A 20,021-nucleotide genomic window follows, 5' to 3' on the forward strand; every position below is an offset into this window, starting at 1 on the left:
GTAAAAAGTCACGTGAATGTAAATTTTTTATAAGTACAAGTTAGTAAATAATAATACTGAAAATTCTAATAAATTTTGAGGAGAATTGTGTTTTTTTTTTTTTTTAAAATATAAACACAATTCACTTTTCACAACATTTTATATAACAATATTTTAAAAGGACAGTTATTTTATAAATTAACTTGTAAATGTAACATTATTTTACTAAAATACTCTTATTTTATAACATATATTGTGTAATATGTTGTACCTATTTTTTTTTTTTTTTTTCATCTCTAATAAGGAATCAAGGATCCGCTGAGCAGTGGTGGAACCGTACAAGTAGAAGGTCCCCCCCAAAATGCTTTGAGATTTCTTATGCGCCTAGAAATCTAATGGCATACGGCTTAAAGAATCCCAAATTCTCCATGCGATCAAATAAATAAGTTGGCCGTAGATGTATAAAGTGGCAGAGGTTTCTCAAAAGGGGAAAAAAAATAAAAGAAAGGATATATACAAATTTTAAATACATAATTTTCGCATAAATTTTTTATAAAAAAGTGAGTTTCACTGTAGAAAAATATGAAACTCTTTTTTTTTTTTTTTTTTTTTTACGAGCCCATATTTTTACAAGAAGTTTGTATAAGACTCGTACATTTAGAGTTTGTACCTAACATTATCAAAAAAATAAAGGGTTTGCAAATAGAAATCACGCTAAAAGCTCCAAACATAAAATTAATCTCAGTTTTAATTTACAACAGAAACTCTATTTTTTGTCTCTAGTCCTATACATACAGCTACCTAAACTTTGTCAGATGATAGATGCACACACTCTTAACCATTACACTACTACATCAATGATCAACCGCCTACATCCGTGTACTCAAAAAGCACCATTTCTTTGTATTCACAATCGGTTTCATCATCTCTACCAAGGGCCAGTCAGTGTCCTTCTCAGGCATCTTCTTTTACTTCCCCACTGCCGATTCATCTTCTCTATTATCTGCCAAAAAACAGCGATAAAAAGGACTTCTTTAGGCTCCAATTCTGCGGTTCAAATTAACTAACGAAGAGTGTTCAGCTCTTGTCGATAATTTGCAACAAGAACCTTTTTTAATGAATTACAAGAAGAACCTGTTAAAGAAAGAAACAAAATGAATTCTTGTTTCACTTGCTAAAATCAATGAAGAAGTGAACTGTTTTCTAGATAATGAGTTTCTCTGTGCATGATTTGTTCAATGAAACCCAAAAGACCATGGATTTTTTATTCCCCAAATTTGAATATGTGAACAAGTATTTGTTGTTTGATTGAAGGCTGTGTAATCTGTATTTACGTAAAAAGAGTAAGGTAACGAGACATCAAAGGGGACTTCTACCTGGTTTTTCTGCAGCTCCATAATTTCTGCCTGCAGCCAGCCAAAAATGAGGTCAATGGGGGTTTTTCACAGCATCTACGTACCGAATAAACGATCAAGATTTTAAATTGAATTAAAGAGATTTTATTTTTTTTTTATTTTTTTTTAAAACACCACCTGTTTTTTCTGCAACTCTTGGTTCATTTCTTTGAGTTTTGCAACTTCTGCTTCCAGTTCCAAGGTATATGCCTGCCAGAAACCCAAAAGAGAAGGCGACATTAATTGTCTGTCATTGTTCTATGCACAAAATCAAAATTCAGTAACCAAGCAGGGAAACATTAATTTACAAAGCTGTTTCTGGGTAGGCCATTTTTTGATCCTTGACTTGCAGTTAAGTGGACACTCACACGATATTGTTCTAGGCAGATTCGTTAGGGGCTTGGCTTTACATCATTGGCTGCACTGTCATTGGGGAAACAACCTGATCCAAGATACAATGATGGAAGAACCTCAAATGGGTGGGCCATCTCGAATTTTACGCCAGAAACACAATTTAATTCGATCATTAGCAGAGCTCCACAGTTCTAATGCTTTCCCCTCTCCATAGAATAGTCATGGCATTCAGATTCCAGTTAAGGGCGTAGCTACTGCAGTTTGCAATAGGTTGCTAATAGGAAGTCAACTTTATTTTTAAACCACAAAAAATCACTTGCTAACAGGGGGTAATTTCCATGACACAATTGGCTGGCATGAAAAGAAAAAATCCCTTTTCTCCTATTTTTCTTAGAAGTTTAAGGATGTGCTGGTTCTTGTTATTACCCAATTTGACAAAGAAGCAAAGCAACATAACACTGATAATATTAACTGCTAATAAACTATAATGGAGGCCTCAATATGATGCTTACCTGCTTACGAGCCCGTGATCTTGCAGCTGACTCTCTGTTCTTGATCATTCTCCTTTGCCTTCTCTCGACCACTTTCTCCAAAGCCCCACCGCTTTTCCTTCCCCGGTTAAATAGGTATGGAACCGGTGACAATGACGAGGTATCGACGCTACTCTTTGAAATCACATCTGATGATATCTGACTTGCAGGGGACCCAGCCATACTAGTGACAGCCCCACGACCCAAACCAACCACGCCAATTCCTCCACCCTGAACCAAAGCAGTATTCACAGAAGGCTCTGCAACTCCAACCATTGTACCCCTACTTTGAGGGCTAGCAAGCTGAGCATTGTTTACAAGATGTATGGGAGAGGCAAAAGCCACAGTTGCAGGCTTGGGGAAGAGTGGCTGCTGCTGCTGGATTTGTTGCTGAGAAGACCTTAGCCCGCCTACATTCATTGCTAAATTAGAAGGCTGATTAGAAACTGGATTATTGTTCTCTATTATCTGATTACCCAAAACCCCATTACTTCGAACTGGCTGTTGAAAGCAAAAGGATAAACCCATGTTATCATTTGGTCCTGATAGTTCACCGTAGAATCCACCATTACTAGGCCTTCCAATCGATTGAGTATCTTCTCTCACCACGCCAGCTCTCAGCAAAAACTCTTCTAACGTCATCTCTCCCAGAGTTTGTTGCCTCTGCGGCACACTTGATCCCCCATTCCCATTCCCATCTGGAACACCACCGCAGCTGCTTTCCCTAATCAGCAAGTCTCTCCAAACTTCATCCACAGTTTTCTGACTAAGTGTCCGTGGCAATGTCAAAGATCCTTGCCTCTGCAAATTGCCACCCGGGACATTTCCTTCTCTGGCACCAGCTGCAGATGTCACGGCTTGAGTCTCCTCAGCAGTCCATATATTTTTCAAAAGTTCATCCATGTTCATGGATCCAAAATCCTTTCCAAAACCACCCAAGGTGTTCTGGAACTCATCAAAGGTCAAGGAGTATACTGAAGACTGCCGGGCCAACGGGTAATTTCCCTGCGGCTTCCCATTACTACCACTCGCAGGCGGTGCATCACTGAAGTTCTTGAAGTTCATATAAGACCCCATTTTTGGGAAACTTCAAGAAGTGGCAGCAGCTTGAGTTTAGGGAGCTGTCTTATATATAGCATCCACTTGAAGGAGATCGAGTATAAGTCTCAGTTTGATTTCTATTGGTTTCTTTATACACAGATCCAAAGTTCCGCAACGCAGGAAAAATCAGTCAGTGAAGCAGAAAATTCACACAGATTTATCAATGGACTAACCGAGTAAAACCCAAAAACATCAAACTGCATACATAATAATTCTACTGTTGATTTAACCCACAATCAAGTAAATCAGTTCCCCTGAAACCCCCATTTTAGTAAACAAAGTGAAATGGCAAATTGCAGCTGAGAAAAAGAAAAACTCAGCTAGCTTGCAATTATTGGAACCATTCACACATAAGTCCGATTATCAAGAACTTGGTTAGTACACTGTACGACAACCACAAGTTCAAAACCGACAAATCAATAAAAATCCCAAGTCAGAAAACTAGCTCAGCTGTAGCTCGAGGTGATTGAAACCCTGAAAAAAAAAAAAAAAAAAGCCAAACTTCCGAATAAGACCTCACGTTGAAGAATCTGAAGTGGTACAAAGTAGAGGTAACTAGAACCACGCAAAACCGTCCAATACACCCATGACCCATCCAGTACTAGATGCAGATCAGATAAAAGACCCTAGCACTTTTGTCCTGTTTATTCTCCAGCTTCATTCAGATCCAAAACTCACTAACATATGTATCCACAAACTTACAAACAACTTTTAGTTTTCCACTTCTGAGACTAAATTGATCAAAACCGAACTTGTAATTAATAACTAAAGCGAACCAGTTATACTCAAATCATAAACAACATGATAGAGATCCAAAACCTTATTTAAAAAATTATTAAAAAAAAAAAAAAAAAAAAAAAAAAAAAAAAAAAAAAACGCCATTTCTGCTACTGATTTTACAGAAAAGAGGCAACTTTCCATTTTAAATTGGTACATGAACATTCAAGCTCCCAACTACAGTGGGGGATCCAATTTTCACGAAAAAAAAAAGAAATATGATCAGAAAAGACAAGAAAAATGGAAATAAACAGTACAAAACAAAGAGAATGAGTGTGAAAGAGAGAGAGGCTTTTGTTTTTACCTTTTTTTTGGGTGGGGGGAGCGAAATTCGGAGTGGCTGGAGAGTGAGAGAGAGAGAGAGTCGTGTCGGAAGCTCTGAGCAAGCTTGGGCTGTGGTGTAAGCGACAGGTGTCTTGAGCCGCTTTCCTAGACTCGAGTCGTTATTTAAGGAGGCCTCTCGGGATCGAGATTTGAGGGACTTTTGATTTTCTGCTGTTTTTTTAATGGTTAGAATATTGGGGGGAGAGACGGGGGTGCCATCGAGATCTCGCAACGTGGCCCAATGATGAAGAGGTTGAAACTTTGTCGTGACCGATAGCCAGTGGAGTGTCGACGGGTGGGAAGATCTGGACCGTTGAGTAGAACTTTCCGACAAATAATTTGATGGTGATCATTCTCCTGGATTTATTCGTCCGGAATAGTGCAGGGTGTTTGGTTACTGTGGGTTTCTATCCTGTGCAGTGGATCTTAGGAACTGGATGAATTTAAGCCCGTGATGAGATCAGATCCCCTCATCAGCATGAGTGGATGTGTAGGTTGCTTTATATAATAACTTGTCTGAAAAAATTATAGATTTCACATCATCCTGTGGTTTGCACCAAACCGACACATTTTATTTTAGATTACCAAATGTAAAATGATTTATACATAATATTTTTACAATATATTTGATAATAATGTATTAAATAAGAGGTAATTTTGTAAAATATTTTATAAAAATAATATTATTTTATAAAAATACTATTATCTTATAATATTATTGTGAAAATATGTTATATTTGTATCAATACTCTACGTAACAGTTAAAAAATAAATTAGTTGGTTTTTGGCAGGTTTAATGGAGTCAATTCACACCAACAATAGTCAATGTCACATAGGTTGGTTGGTACATAAGACAGGCTTTTTGGAGCTCGAATGTGATGGCTTCATGGTGGCTTGAAAGGACAATGTTAACCTTTGGACACATAATCCTGGCCTTGGATGTGGGTGTTAGGCTTGAGTTGAGTTAAGCCATGTTGGTGGTTGAAGGGACAATGTTGGACTCCGGCGATTAAGTTTGACAAGATAAACTAGGTTTGATCAGGCCACTTTTTCTATATATATATATATATATATATATATATATATATATATATTATGAAAATGGCTACGGACACAAATTACATAAAATAAATTCATAAATTAAGATAGTTTTATAGAATTATTTAGATCTATCTTATAATAAAAATAATTTTACAATTTAACATACCATATTAAACTATATCTATTTGTATGCTTATTTTTGTATAACCTCTATGTGCTTAAAATATTTTCCTTCCTAATTTATTTACTAGGGTGAGTTTGGATCCCAAACTCATTTCAACTTATCTCAATTCATCATTACAATTTTTTCAAATTCTAATACAAAATATAATAAACAATTCAACTTTTCAAATCCTAAAATAATAATATTATTAAAAAATAATATTCTAACAATATTTTATTATCACAACTCAACTCAGTTCAACATTCAAATTCAGTCTTAACATCAAATTGATGGGTTCTTATTGATCACTTTGTTTACCATAAACATTAGTTGCTAAAGATTAGTGTAGTGATAGGTACGGGTGCTACCCGCCCCTTACGAGGCGGGGCCACCCCCTCCTTGTCCCCCACCCCCGCATAGGCAGGGGTGAGAATTTTTTTCCTGTAATCCACCTCCGGCCATGCAGGGGTAGGGTACCCAGTCCGTTGCACGGGGTGCAGGGGTGGACCTCCATCCATCGGCCCTTCTCCCCTCCTTGGCTCCCCTAAGCTTAGCGGCGTCTGTTACGTTGCCAGTCGAGTCCTCTGCCAACGTCTGCAACTTCTATGGCCATGGAAAACCAGATGGAGAGAGTTAGATCGAGAGAGTTCGAGAGAAATTGAGAGAGTTTGGGAATTGAGAGTTTAGATCTAGGACAAGGTCACGAGAGAGTTCGAGATCGAGATCAAGAAAGTGACTAAGTGAGAGATCGAGAGAGTTCGAGAAAGAGAAAGGAATGGGGGGCTTAGACATGCGGGAGCAGGGCGGAGGATTTACAGAGCAGGACTGAGCCCCCTTCGCCCCCTCCTCCGTAACCCTCATTTCATACGGTGGGGGGCCCCACCTCCCATTTATGCGGAACGGATCTCCCGCCCCACTCAAGTAGAGACGGAGCGAACGGGGTAATGCAGTGGGTGGCGGGCACCTGCTGTCCATCCTTAGTGATAGGGATTAGTTGCTAAATGATATGGATTTTCCTCATAAAAATAAAAAATAAAAAATAAAAAATAAAAAAGAGAAAAATGATATGAATTTTGGGCTACGACCGTCACCCACATCACAACGGCAATATTGATCCATATAAAAGTAGTAGAGAAGCTAGATAATAGGGGCAGATGCACTACCAAAAAAATAAAAAAGCATACAGCACACCAATCAGGATAAGAAGTGGTATGTATCGTGCTGGCACATTCTAGTGGGGGTTCCGTGCACCACGCGGTGTCCAACGGTTGGTTCCGTGACAACATTAAAAACCCAAAAAAAAGGATCCAGACAACTAATGGTGGGCCCCCCGCACCTTCGAATTTTGCATTTCTACGCAATGAACTCTTGACGGCGTCTCGCCAACTCGCCCCCACTCAATTTTCTGTTTTTGTTTGTTTTTAAAAATTGACCGATCCATTCCAAACGATTCGGCATCGTCTCAGAAAACTTTTTACCAATACTTTTATATTTTATTTGTATATCTGAACTTTTAAAATAAAATAAAACAAATTATATTTTAAGAATATGTAATAATATTGACATCATAAAAAATTTCACAAAAAATAAAATAATTTGAACACAAAAAAATAATTTTTATATTTATTATTTTTTAAAAACGATTGCATAACAATGATAATTACAAATATCGTCTCTCGAAATTTAGAAGGTTGAGTAGTGATAGACGACATTCTTATGGATATGTGATGGGATGGGGTATGGCGATCGGACAGCTCACAGCGGTCTCATCCTTATCTATTTGTTGAATTCAATTAACTCATCAATTCTAAAATTCAAACGTTCCACTTATTTTAATTTTAAATGTTTTAATAAATAAATATGCCAATTTTGAATACAAACTCGAGCGAGTCATTAATATTTTTGGTTTTTATAGAATATAATTCATTAGGCTTTTCTAAACTATTCCAGATAAGATATATTTTCAAAATTTCATTAAGGAAAATACTACTCGGTGGAGTAATGTCATCAATTTTTTGTATCCATTTTTTTTTTTTTTTTTTTTTTTGAATTGGGGTAGCACACCTCTATTTTAGAAATTAGAGTTATAACAATCAGACTATAGGTTTCTGGATATTTTTTTTTACATAATAATTAAGAAAATATTTTTTTTAATGAATTTGTGAATTTTTTTTAAAAAAAATTTTAAATATTTAAAAAAAAATTTTAAAAAATTACGGTGTAACATAAATAAAGCAACCATGATTCTAGATCCGATCTCATCTTACGTTGGGCCCAAGCCCATCTTATTCCCCAAATTTCACTAAAAAAAACCCCAACCGCTTAAACCCTCTCACCAAGTTCTTTCTGAAGTGTTTCTCAGTGCCCGTTCGATGTACCGGGAAAGTCTGAGACTGAAACCTAGATTCAATTGTTTGAATATCGCCATCGGTACCCAATGGGGTTGTGATCATATGCCATCAGTATTTTCTGGCTGACAATCTCTTCTCCATCATCTTCTTTTTGCTCAGATTGATGCAAAACCAACTCGACTATTCCTTCAGGTCCGTTGCCCATTCTTCTTCCGGCAGCTACAACTTTTCTGCAATTCATATCAAACAAGTTTCAATCTTTTAATTTTCTCATCATCTTGCTTAAAACTACTCCTTCCTTGTTAATCACCTTCATGCCCTTCTTTAATTTGGCATCAGGAAAAGCCCTAGACAATATATTTCTATCCACCAGACTCCTTAATCTTTACGCCAACCTTGGCGATGTCTCATTTTCTCTGTTACTTTTTTTTGTTTTTAATCGGATTTTTTAATAGAGTACTTCTACCTGGAATTCAATAATTGTAGCGATCCCTATAGGGCGATTGAGTTCGTAGCTAAGGAGTAGTGAGAGAGATCATTGTAAGGGATTCTAATCGTTTTCATCCTTTCCAAGTACGAAATTTGCTCTTGCGGCGGTGACATGAATATCATTGAAAAGGTATTTTTTTACTGATATACTTTTCCTACCACTACAAAAGACGAAATAATGTGATTCTTAGCAATTACCATTTCCATTTCCGAATGTTAGGCAATGTATAGAGGTCAAATAGGATCATTTTCTTGTCAAGACCTTTTGCTTCTCTTCAAATCCTTCCAGACCGAATACTGACCATGTCATTATGCATAGAAGCCCTTCAAACCCAGAATATTGGACTCACTCCACTGTACCAAAAGGGTACTATATACGTATATATATATATATATGATTTTTTTTTTTTTTTTGAAATGATGCGGTAATACAGTATTAGACAACTCTTTCCAATGATTTGTAGCATTCTAATCACCACTTCTCTTTATAGGGCTGGGCTACGGCTACAACTCCAAGAGAGTTGAAATGTCCAACTTCGACTTCCGACTCACACCAAAGTTGAAGTCCAAGTTAAGCTCCGACTTCAACTCCAAATCGGAGCAGCTTTCGACTCCTATTGGAGCTACAGAATGAGAAAGATAGAGAGGCAACTTAGCAGAAGTTTGAAATTCCATCAAATATTCTTTCAAAATCCTAAACAAAGCTACCAATCCAACCAAACATTCATTGATCAGTGCTCACACTTCAATTAACAAATAAAGCAACCAAACCCACAATCTTAATAAAAACAAAAATATATCATTTAACAAAAAAGAGAAAAAAAAATCATAATAACACTGATTATCATAACTATAATCGGATCCTTGAAAGTAAGTGTAGATTTGATAGACAAGACACAAATCAATGCCATAGTAACATTGATTTCAAAGCTTTGGCGTAACAGAAGCACGAGATTGTGGTGCTTCATACTCATTAAAATGGTCGAAAAGCATAGCGGTGGTGATTGTAGAGACGGTTCGATAAAAATGAGACTTAGGAGGATTGCAAGTGTGTTTTGGTGTATGAAGACGACAACTTTGACACTGCCATGGCAGTAAAAAAAGACGCTTTAAGAGAGGGTGAGAAACGAAAAAAGGATTTTATTGAGACGGAGAATCTAGTTGGGAGTTGAGAGCCTGAGACTGTGATATGGAGCCATGGAGGAGTGAGTGGTGTAGGAAGTGGAGAGAGAGGCAGGCCACAATTGAAGTAAGAAATGATGCATAGGGTGTTTGTTTAAGGGAAATAGATGAATATATAGAGGGTAGAAAACGGCCTTTTTTTATAAAAATAAAAAGTTTAATAAATTTGGTCTATAGGGGCTCAAATGCAGGATTGAAGATTTGCAAAATACTGTCTCAACCATTAAGCCACTCAATTACCTAATGCTTATATTACAATATTAAATATAATAAGTTTACTAGACTCAGACTTTGACTAGTTTTTTTAAAACAATTTTGACTCCGATTTCAATTTTGACTCCGTCAAAGTTGGAATAGGTATCAACCGGAATCGAAGCCACTGAAAGTTTTGTCCACTCTTATTTCTTTATTTTCCTTTTATGTTTTATTTTTTTCCATCATGCCTAAAAAACTTAACCTTTACGATTTAGTTTGCTTTACTTTTAAACAGTCGAAATGGTAGAAGAATCAAGGGTACGCCAACCAGGCGCTAGCTCAACAAAAATGGCAAGGGATCCATCCAGGTGCTTATCTGGACAAGTGTATCAAATCTCCCACACATACATTTAGAAACTGTGGAATACCTGTCAAGCTACCGACGAAGAATAGAACCATTGACTTTGGAGTCCACCTCAGTTGTTCCAATTGCCAGACTGTCTCTCTCTCTCTCTCTCTCTCAATCCTCCACCAACATTCTTGTGGGAATCCTCTTTGGTGATGCTAATCATAACTTAATGCACTTATTATACTCTCCCATATTTGATAACGTATGATCAAAATTAAAAAGCAACTAATTTGCCACGTGTATTGTGCGCCGCGCCTGTGTGGTGGCATTGGCAATGGACATCACTGGTAAGTTCTGGCCAGTATTGACTTGGGCCCCACCTGTTGCTTGCCCATGAATTTTAAAATAAATAAAGGTTTAAGCCGTAAGTTTCGGAGAATCCCTCCCGCCTACGAACCCAATAATATTTGTCCGAACACATATTCCTGCATTGGTGGTGCAAATACTGTTCGTAGTTTTGTTTTGAAAAACCCAGCCACCTCAAAACCTAAGCCATGTCAAACCCCCACGGGCCGCCGAGGCCTCTCCACAAGCAGCGTTCGTGGGCTCCTGATATGCACCGAGACGAGGCGTGGCTTAGACGCAAAGGCAATCACGGCACCGAAGACCTTCTCCGCCGCAACAAGAGCGTCTCAGACGATGATCTGGAGGAGTTGAAGGCTTGCATCGAACTGGGGTTCGGTTTCGGGTTCGATTCGCCGGAGGTGGATCCAAAGCTCTCCGACACTATCCCCGCTCTGGGTTTTTATTACGCTGTTAGCAAGCAGTACAGTAACAGCTTGTCGAGATCGTCGTCTTCATCGTCTCTAATGGCCGCTTCCGATAGCGAAATCGAATGCCCCAGCTCCATAATCGATCAAGGTAAACCTCCGACGTTTTGATTCCGTACGTGGAGTCCTGGACTTTTCTTGATCCGACGGCCGTAACTCATCGATTTCGCATTTCACTTTAAAAAAATGGGATTTTTTTTTTTCAGGTGAAGATGCTGATCTGGTAAAGACGAGGCTGAGGCAATGGGCCCAGGTGGTTGCTTGCGCAGTGCGTCAATCCGTTTCAACGTCAACCACCATGAACCGAAATGTTTGATGGATTGTCTTTCCCCTTTCATACTCAATTTTGTAACGTACAATTATTACTAATTAAAAGTTTTGATTTATTTAATAATTTCTATTTAATTTTGGTCATTCATGTTCTTGATTTTCTTTGCCAAACAACAATCTTGTTTGGAAGGCTGGAGATTGGGAGGTGAGAGGTACTGAGATGTTTCAACAATGATGTTACTAATTGTTTTAACCACTTTATCTTTTGTTCCTGATGATTTTCATGGTGGATTAATACTAATATTAAATGAATTAACTGAAATCTTAGTATGGAAGGAAGAAACATGGCTGTATATGCATACATCTATTGTTTGGATGGAATGGAGGAGGAATTCCCTAAGGAATTGAACAGTGATTATCTTTGAGAGATAAAGGAGCCGGGGGCATGGAGGGAATGGTGTTCAATTTCACCACTTATTTTTACTCTGCCCACTTTTTAGACTTCATCTTCCTCGTTAATTGGTTGAGTAAAATTACGTTCTTATCCCTCGCATAATAAGAGCATTGAAAAAAAAAAAAAAAAACTAGGGACGTAATAATAATATTACATATTTAATTCGTTTTTGTATATAGTTTTCACGTTCAAATTATTGTGAGTTTAACCTATCAAACAAACATATTATACCCTCCAACCATAAAAAATTATTGAAGATCGCCATTGTGTAATTTTGACTGCTATAAAAGATGAAAGATAAATAAAATAGTAATCATACTAGATACAGTCTTATGTGGGCAAGTCTCGCTTATTTCGTTTTTAAAAAGTAGGATCTATAATTAAATTTTTTTTTCTTGTAGATTCCATATTCACCCACTTTTAAAAAAAAAAATAAGCAAAACTTATACACTTTAAGACTGTAAATATCATTTTTCTAAATAAAAATAAGAGACATACCACAATCCTAAATCCTTGACATTTGGATTTTAGCATATATATAGTACTCATTGCAATTCTGTAATAGTTTGAGAAAATTAATATCATTATTGGTAATTTGAGATGTAAAATTATAAAATACCCATAATTTGAGGATGGAAACTATACTTTTCGATCCGTAGCTTATTTATTTTGTGACTATCAATTCCGTTGATTTTCACTCATTCTTTAGTTTTGTTATTCTTCTTATTATGTTACAGTCTCCTCAGTTCCTAGAAATATCCTCTCATGCATGCACGCGCCTGTGTCCTAATTTGGTGCTGCAACTCTATCCCCCTGCCCTCCCATCTTATCAACCTTCGACTCCTCAAAATTTCGGAATAATCGGTTCAATTCTATCTAAATTATGGCCATGCATGTACGTATAACATTTGGTGCGCTCGCAACCATGCAATTTATAATACGCGCGTACACACGACTGGTCACATGCGTGCATGCTCCAGAAATTCTCTAGGACTCCGTTCAGTGCTCCCATCCCTAATCCCTGTTTGGATGATCCCTCGCCCACGGGTGTGCATGTGGAGATCAAATACACAGCATTATAAATTGGTAGAAATTTCCCTGGACCTCCTTAACAATACTTGAACATGACATGATCATTCAGAAGCGACTGATCTTACTCGTTGCTTCCCACACTCTACACATGAAAGCTCCGAATATATATTAATTCACTTTCCTACGGATTTTGTGGCTCGCAACCTAGCCAGTGAGGTTTTTTTTTTGGCTCCATTCACCTCGATCGAATCCATTCTCACTCGTATGTTACAAAAAAAATAAACATTTGTGATGAATTATTTGTAATAATAACGATTATTTACGACAAAAACAAACTCATTTTAACCAAAAATAATTAATTTTATTGAAAATAATTCGTCACAAATAAATATTTTTCTTGCTTTCATTAACTCTAGCTTAACGTACCCTCGCTGTATTCTTTGAATTAAATGTATGTATCATTCACTTTTGGGAGGAAATAATTGATACAAAGGACCCTCCCATGGATTCAATTAATACTACTAGGAGGGAGATGCCTAAGGCAAGACTAGTGACTAGAGCCGTATATAACAAGATAGTCGTTGATCTGGAAGGTGCGGTTGAATCCAAACTTTGAGTTGAACTCTACAATGATTGGCAACAACTCAACAAGAGAGTTGAATCCAAACTTTGCGTATAGGCCGGTACGTACTGTGAGCTAGTCAAATGAAGTTATTTTTTCATACTATCGTACCTTTTAAGAGGGGAAAAAAAACTGTTTATCTGATCACTACACACGTACGAGTAGAATTATGAAAAACAAAAAGAAAAGAAATTTGGCAATATGGTGATATTTTCGTGAGGATATTTATCTCACAAGTTGATGATGGACAAAGAGAATTGAGTGAATGAATTTGTGCACTAATGACCCCTCTTTATAGGCCATCATGCACCGGTTGGTAGAGAGTACAATTATTAGTAGAGAAAACCTTCTGATCTGTTGGGTTTATAACCTACTAAAAACAGCCCACCAATAATATTTATACACGTATGCATGTCATCTTTCTTTTTGTGTGACCGCACCTCACCCGATTAGAAGGACTACTGGCTTTTGGTGTTTTTTTTCATTTTTGTTTTCGCCTGCCGCATCGAAGGTATTGCCGAGTACGTCTTCACGAGTTTGTTTCTTGCATAGTCCAATAAAACAGCTCGATTATTCGAGAAGATGAATAAATTCCCATCAACGTTAAGAAAAACGAATGGGTACCAATTGTTCTCTACGTTTGCGTCAGAAATAGCAGACTATATGTATTTGATGCGCTGGTAGTCTTGGGATAAAATTCATAGTTGAACTACTTTCTCCCGCCGATGATGTTTGGAAGACTAGTACAATGGTTAAAATTCGAGTGATTGCTGTGTGAGATAGCTATGCTTTCTGTTTTATTTGTCTGTACGGTTTCTCGGCCAATGAACGAAGGAGACAAGGAGTTAAGAGCTTTTGAACTCAAAATGCGGCTATGCTTGCATTTTCACACATCGAGAACGTCTGTAATTTGTAAAAGTGGTGTGCTTGTTGTGAAATGGCGAATGAACTTTAAAATCTCAAGGAGGTGAGAAAGAGAGGTGCAGACTCTACAATGGGTGTCTCAGAATGTCTTGCTTTTACACGCATGTCTACGAACTCAGGTAATGAATTCGGACGGAAGAGATCCGACAGAAGAGATGCTTGTTTCTCAGTGAGATGTATTTTGAAAGGGTTAGGGCAAGTTTTGTGCGATTCGAGCGACAGGGACGAAGAGAATCTGAGAGGGGCAGGGCTAATCTTGTGTGGCTGAGACTATTTCTCTTTTGATGTAAATTCTGATGTGGTTGATTCTGATAGGAGAGCTGTTTATTAGTGATTAACGGCCGGACCGCTTCGAAGCGGACTTGTTATTGGTAACTCAATGGTTGACAAATAACACAACCTTCAGAAGTGACAACTTTTTGACTAAATCAAAAGATCGTGTCTTTTAACACTTCACTAGTCACACAACCTTTTGACTAAATCAAAGGATCGTTGTGTCTCTTGACACTTCTTTAACCATCACCCCTCATGTGAACCATCACCAAACAGAGTGTGTCATTCTAAGGGGTACACCGTTTGGTGATCACACCTCTTAAAATTACAGCACGTACCTTCTACCTTCCAACAAAGACTATAAGTAATTTGCTGTTAATAGTATTTGTCTCTCTCAGTGAAATGTCGGGGACTGAGTGCCTGAACCGCGCTAGCTCCAACCATGATTATTTAGGAAAAAAAAAAGATGAAGAAGAAGAAAAATAATAATTTGCACGATCGAAGATGCTAAGAATCACGTCCAAACAATTTGTTCTAACTGGGAAAATAATGAGGGTGATGGGGATGCATTAGAACTCATGTCAAAAAGTGAGGGAGAAAGAAAAGTGGTTTGTACGTGAGAGCTTGAAATTAAACTTCGTTTGTTTGATGCGTATATAATTAAGTACATTACCTAAAATTCCCGAGGGTAAAGACACTACAACAAATACTGATTTTTTCCAAGAGTGACAGTTGTGGGAAAAAGTATATCTTTAGTGGAAAAATTTTTTTCCCACCAATTTGTTCCGTGGGAGACTCATGGCATATAATAGGTGGAGAAAGAGTCTTTTTCCACCAAATCACAAGTTCATGAAAAAAACCTTATTTTTCTCATGACATTTGTGGCGGTTAAAACTTTTTTTTTTCATGGCAAATAAAATCTCATCTGGTATAATATGGTTGGAAATAACATCATTTTCCTTGGAAAGAGGTTGTGGCAAAAATTTTTTACCCATGACATATCTTCATGGAAAAAGTTGTCTTTAGAATTTTCGATAAATACTTTCTTGGCAAATATATATTTTCCACAAAGTATTTCGTCAGAAATATTTATTTACGAGGAAATCTTATCGGGGGAAATAATCATTTCCAGCAAAAAAAAAGTATTTGCCACGAGTTTCATTCGCAGCAAATACTAAGAGATTTCAGACAAAAAAAAATGAAAATTGTAAACTAAGAAAATGATCATAACAAAGTCTAATATATGCTAAAATAAATATAGAAGATCCAAATTCACACTTATAATAATTTTTTTTAAAAATGTAACATTGTGCTAACATTCACAAAAAAAAAACTTCTAATGAGAACCCAAAAGAGGAAACTGCCCATAAAATTTATACACATACACCACACAACCTCAAAACATTGTAGGTTAAAATTCATGACTCTACAAAACCACAACCATACAATATATTCAAGCTTTATAAGATCAACATACAATCCATTCAAAACACTCATTTGTTTTTACAAGCTTCATCCATATCTAGTACATTTAATATACACAAATTTATTTATTAAACCAACATCATCATCATACTCTACAAACTCATTACAACTTCATCATTTAATTCCAAAACTTCAAAACAATTCATCCTCATCCAAACTCCATTCCATGCTCAAACATCAACACAAGTGAAGTCACTCCATTTCATCCACTCCATTGCAATCCAAATAGGCTATCGCCCAACCAACAAAAAAAAAAATCCACATTAGAACCAACGACATATTATAACTAACCCAAACAACTACATTTAATTAAAATTTGTTTATAATTAAACTATCTTTACTTTAATTAATCAATGAAAAAATGCATAGAATTTCTAAACTAAGCCCCAAATCAAAGTGATATAATTAGTTTCCAGGTTAAAATGATGGTAAAAATGAGAGTTTTCAGTAGATGTGTGAACAATGGGACATAATGCAATCTTTGTGGTCAAGATAGTGTTGCCAGATCTTGTTAACATCAAAGCAGCTTGTAGTAAATCATTAAAAAATGATCCTAAAGGTAGAATGAGTTACGACAAGATGAAAAAAATACTGGATTATAAATATAGCATTGACTTTAACCCCTTAAGTAGTGAGCCGATGACTTGAGCCTTTATTGAAACTTGAAAGACACAATGACTATACTTATTTAGATCACCAGACATAAGATCAGGTATTTAGATGTAACTTAAGAAACATAAAAGTTCCACAAACCCACCCCCCAAAAATTAAAAAAAAAAAAAAAAGAAATGAAAGATACAATAACCTTACAGAAGTGGGATTACAGGAAAAAAATGCTAGAAAACATACAGTTTGAAGTACAGAATATGGTACTACAGCATAACACTGCCTGTCAGCAATTAGCTTTCTAATATGAGCTGGAACTTGAGCCAAAGTTTCTAGTACAGAACATGGAAATTTTTCAGAATCACCAAACTGTGAAATCCAAAAAAATTAAAAGAGAATAATTGTAGTGCTAGTTTATAAATAATGAAGTCATAGTACAAGTACTTTTTTTTCCATTTTCTAAGAAAATGTTGGAACAACTAAGTAAGGGCATATCATAGCATGCAAAAATGTGTGTATACCAATACATCTACTTATGTATACATGCCTACATCTAGATATGAATAAGAAAGGCAACTATAACTCAAAGTGCAAAAAGATCCAACATGAGGTAATGAATCAAAGCATGCTGCAGCCCAACTCTCATCTATTCTTGCAAGCTCTTCTCTCAGATACTGCAATTTATTGTAACAGAAAACAAGGACAATGAGAAGAAGAAACAAGCAAATATGCACAACACAGCTTATATAAATGAGGTTCAACATCACACTTGGTCAGACAGTATCTAGCACATGATCCCTGGATTTCAAAAGAGGACTGCCATACCAATTGTTACAGTTGTTAAAACAGGACTACCATACCACTGGATCTCTCTGTTCTGTTTGGCTTCATGCTTCATTCTTTTTATATATACTAGCTAATATCAAACTGAACCAAAACCTACAGAGTAAATCCAGAACTTAGAACTTAAAATTCTTAAGCGTGGAGTGGTTACTTATCACACATAATAATGGTCAAGAGTAATACTATGTAATGGGGTTGCTATGACTATGGCTGTGAGCAAGCTTTCCCAATATTCCACCACAGAAACACGAAACTAATTGACATAGTTATTTCCCAAAAGAAGCATGACAATGTTCATAAACACCCAATTCCTGTGAAACGACACAGCATTTTAACTCAATGAATTCAGGAGCACACATAAGCAGTCTCAGGTTGCACACAAAACATGTTGTACAATATCCAATTAATTCAATATTCAACTAAATCAATATGCACTCATATACATAATTTATAAGGCATATCAACATGTATGCACCCATGTAATCCAATCCAACATAAATATACATATTCTATCACCTAACACTTGAGTTCAATACAGCCCATCACACAAAATTTAATCATCTAAATCTTATATTACATTCAGTATTCATAAAATCTTAAAAATCTAACACTTACAAATACGTGGAAAAAATGCTGAGCAAGAGCTGTTTGGAGGGGCTGAGAGAGGCGTTAGGGTTAGGAGTGTTGAGTGCTCAACACAGAAGAAAGGGAGTGGTGGAGAGTTGGGCTTTTGGGGGCGAATCTGGGTGGTGGAGACCCGTGAGAGAAAGAGGGAATTATGGGGAAGGGAGAGATCATGGGGGAGCTGGGGGATGAACGAAGGGAGCCTGCGAGGGGCTGTCAGTGTCATCGACAACGAATGGTGGTGGCTTGGGTGCGGGTTACGACGCTGATGTGGAGAAGCCGAGAGGGAAGGAGGCTCGTTTCGGGGGAGGAGGAGAGGGAGAGAGAGGCATAGTGGGGAGGCTGGGTTCGGCGAAGGGTGGTCGCCAATGAGGTGGAGGTGGCGCGGCGCTGTAGTGGTGGTCAGCAGCTGGGCTGTGGCTGAAGGAGAAGAGAGGGAAGAGGGGAGGGGTTCCGTCGATTACAAGGGGGAGGAAGGAGAGAGGGAAAAGAGAAGCGAGGTTTTAATTTAGGCACTTTATCTTTGGTCTTCAAATTGGTATGGCGGTGAAGATTAAACTAATTTGCGGCGATAAAACATCGCTGTAAATTTCTCGCCGCAAAATCCTTTTTCCCCACAAAGTATGGTTTTACCCTCCGTGTAATATGATGGTAAAAGGTTTTTTGTTTTTTTTTCCACAAACAATTTTCTTGAGAAAAGATCATATTTAATTTTATTATTATTTTTGGCAAGTATTCCTCATCGCAAAATTAATCTAGTCACTACAAATACTACTAACCCAAAATTTAAAAAAAAGTTTGGCAAGCAAGATTATTTTCGGCAATAACGCGTTGTCGAAAATAGCTAACAATTTTGTCGCAAAAAATGAATAATCCATGATTCCAGGAAAGTTTATTTGCGGCGACTTTTTATCGCCGCAAAAAACGTTTATGTTGTGGCAAAAAGTTATTTTCCACAAAGTTTTACCTGCCGGCGTAATCTCGTGGCAAAAGCTTATTTTTTTTCCCACGAACAGATTTCATGTCATCAACACACTATTTGCCATGACGGTATATCGCGGGAAAATAATTCGTGGGAAAAGCCCACATTTGTTGTAGTGAGATGCGCATGCATAGGTGGGGTTCACAGTCGGTTCCAATATTCTCAACCCTGTTATAGGTTAATTCTCCCTTTCTCAAAATATTTCAACAAACAGGTATGAGAGATCATGAGTGTAGACATCATAATTGATTAAACATGTTTCCTGTGACTAACACGATCCAAATCCTTAATTTTGAGGAAACGAGCTACGGTGGAGCATGTGTGGAGTTTGTCGATTGGGACTCATGAGAATACCACCTCATGCCTGCCGGCCTTCACGTTTTTCTTTCCACCCCTTTATTTGGCAATTGGAAATTAACGATTGGATGTTAAACTAAGTTGAGTTAAGATGATAAAATATTGTTAGAATATTATTTTTCAATATTATTATTTTAGAATTTGAAAAAGCTGAATTGTTTATTATATTTTGTGTTGGCATTTAAAAAAGTTGTAATGATGAGTTGATATAGATTTAGTAACCAAACGTACTTGGTTAAAACATAAAAAATAATAATAAAGATAGATAATTCCACAAGTGTTAATCATGTTGTCCCTCGAAAAGTCTCGTTTGTTTTTATAATCATTCTCATTTTATCTAAGTATTACAATTTTTTCAAATTTTTATATAAAATAAAATAAATAATTTAACTTTTTCAAATCTCAAAATAAAAATAATGTTAAAAAAATATATTCGAATAACATTTTATTCAATTTTCAATTTTTATCTCAACTCATCTTACCTCTTTTG

General features: G+C 36.8%; 2 protein-coding genes across 3 annotated transcripts; one reads left to right on the plus strand and one right to left on the minus strand.

Moving 5' to 3' along the window:
• Window positions 1–688: 688 nt before the first annotated feature.
• Window positions 689–4,602, minus strand: LOC121254744 (ABSCISIC ACID-INSENSITIVE 5-like protein 7). 2 transcript variants are annotated; one of them, XM_041154889.1, is made up of 5 exons: window positions 4,443–4,602; window positions 2,240–3,449; window positions 1,512–1,583; window positions 1,356–1,385; window positions 689–982 (listed from the first exon to the last, which is right to left on the minus strand). In XM_041154889.1, exons 2-5 carry the CDS (start codon window positions 3,332–3,334, stop codon window positions 908–910), a joined length of 1,272 nt encoding a protein of 423 aa, XP_041010823.1. In that variant the 5' UTR covers window positions 3,335–3,449; window positions 4,443–4,602; the 3' UTR covers window positions 689–907. The 2 variants fall into 2 exon arrangements, with proteins under 2 accessions (XP_041010823.1, XP_041010822.1); XM_041154888.1 differs by having other exon boundaries at window positions 2,240–3,445; window positions 4,440–4,602.
• A 6,053-nt stretch (window positions 4,603–10,655) lies between these two features.
• LOC121254035 lies at window positions 10,656–11,450 on the plus strand. The gene is made up of 2 exons (XM_041153999.1): window positions 10,656–11,150; window positions 11,266–11,450. The coding sequence occupies exons 1-2, from the start codon at window positions 10,784–10,786 to the stop codon at window positions 11,373–11,375; spliced, it is 477 nt and encodes a 158-aa protein (XP_041009933.1). The 5' UTR covers window positions 10,656–10,783; the 3' UTR covers window positions 11,376–11,450.
• The last annotated feature ends 8,571 nt before the right edge of the window (window positions 11,451–20,021 follow it).

This window comes from Juglans microcarpa x Juglans regia, chromosome 3D (genome assembly GCF_004785595.1).
Source record: "Juglans microcarpa x Juglans regia isolate MS1-56 chromosome 3D, Jm3101_v1.0, whole genome shotgun sequence".
Classification (NCBI taxonomy): Eukaryota; Viridiplantae; Streptophyta; class Magnoliopsida; order Fagales; family Juglandaceae; genus Juglans; species Juglans microcarpa x Juglans regia.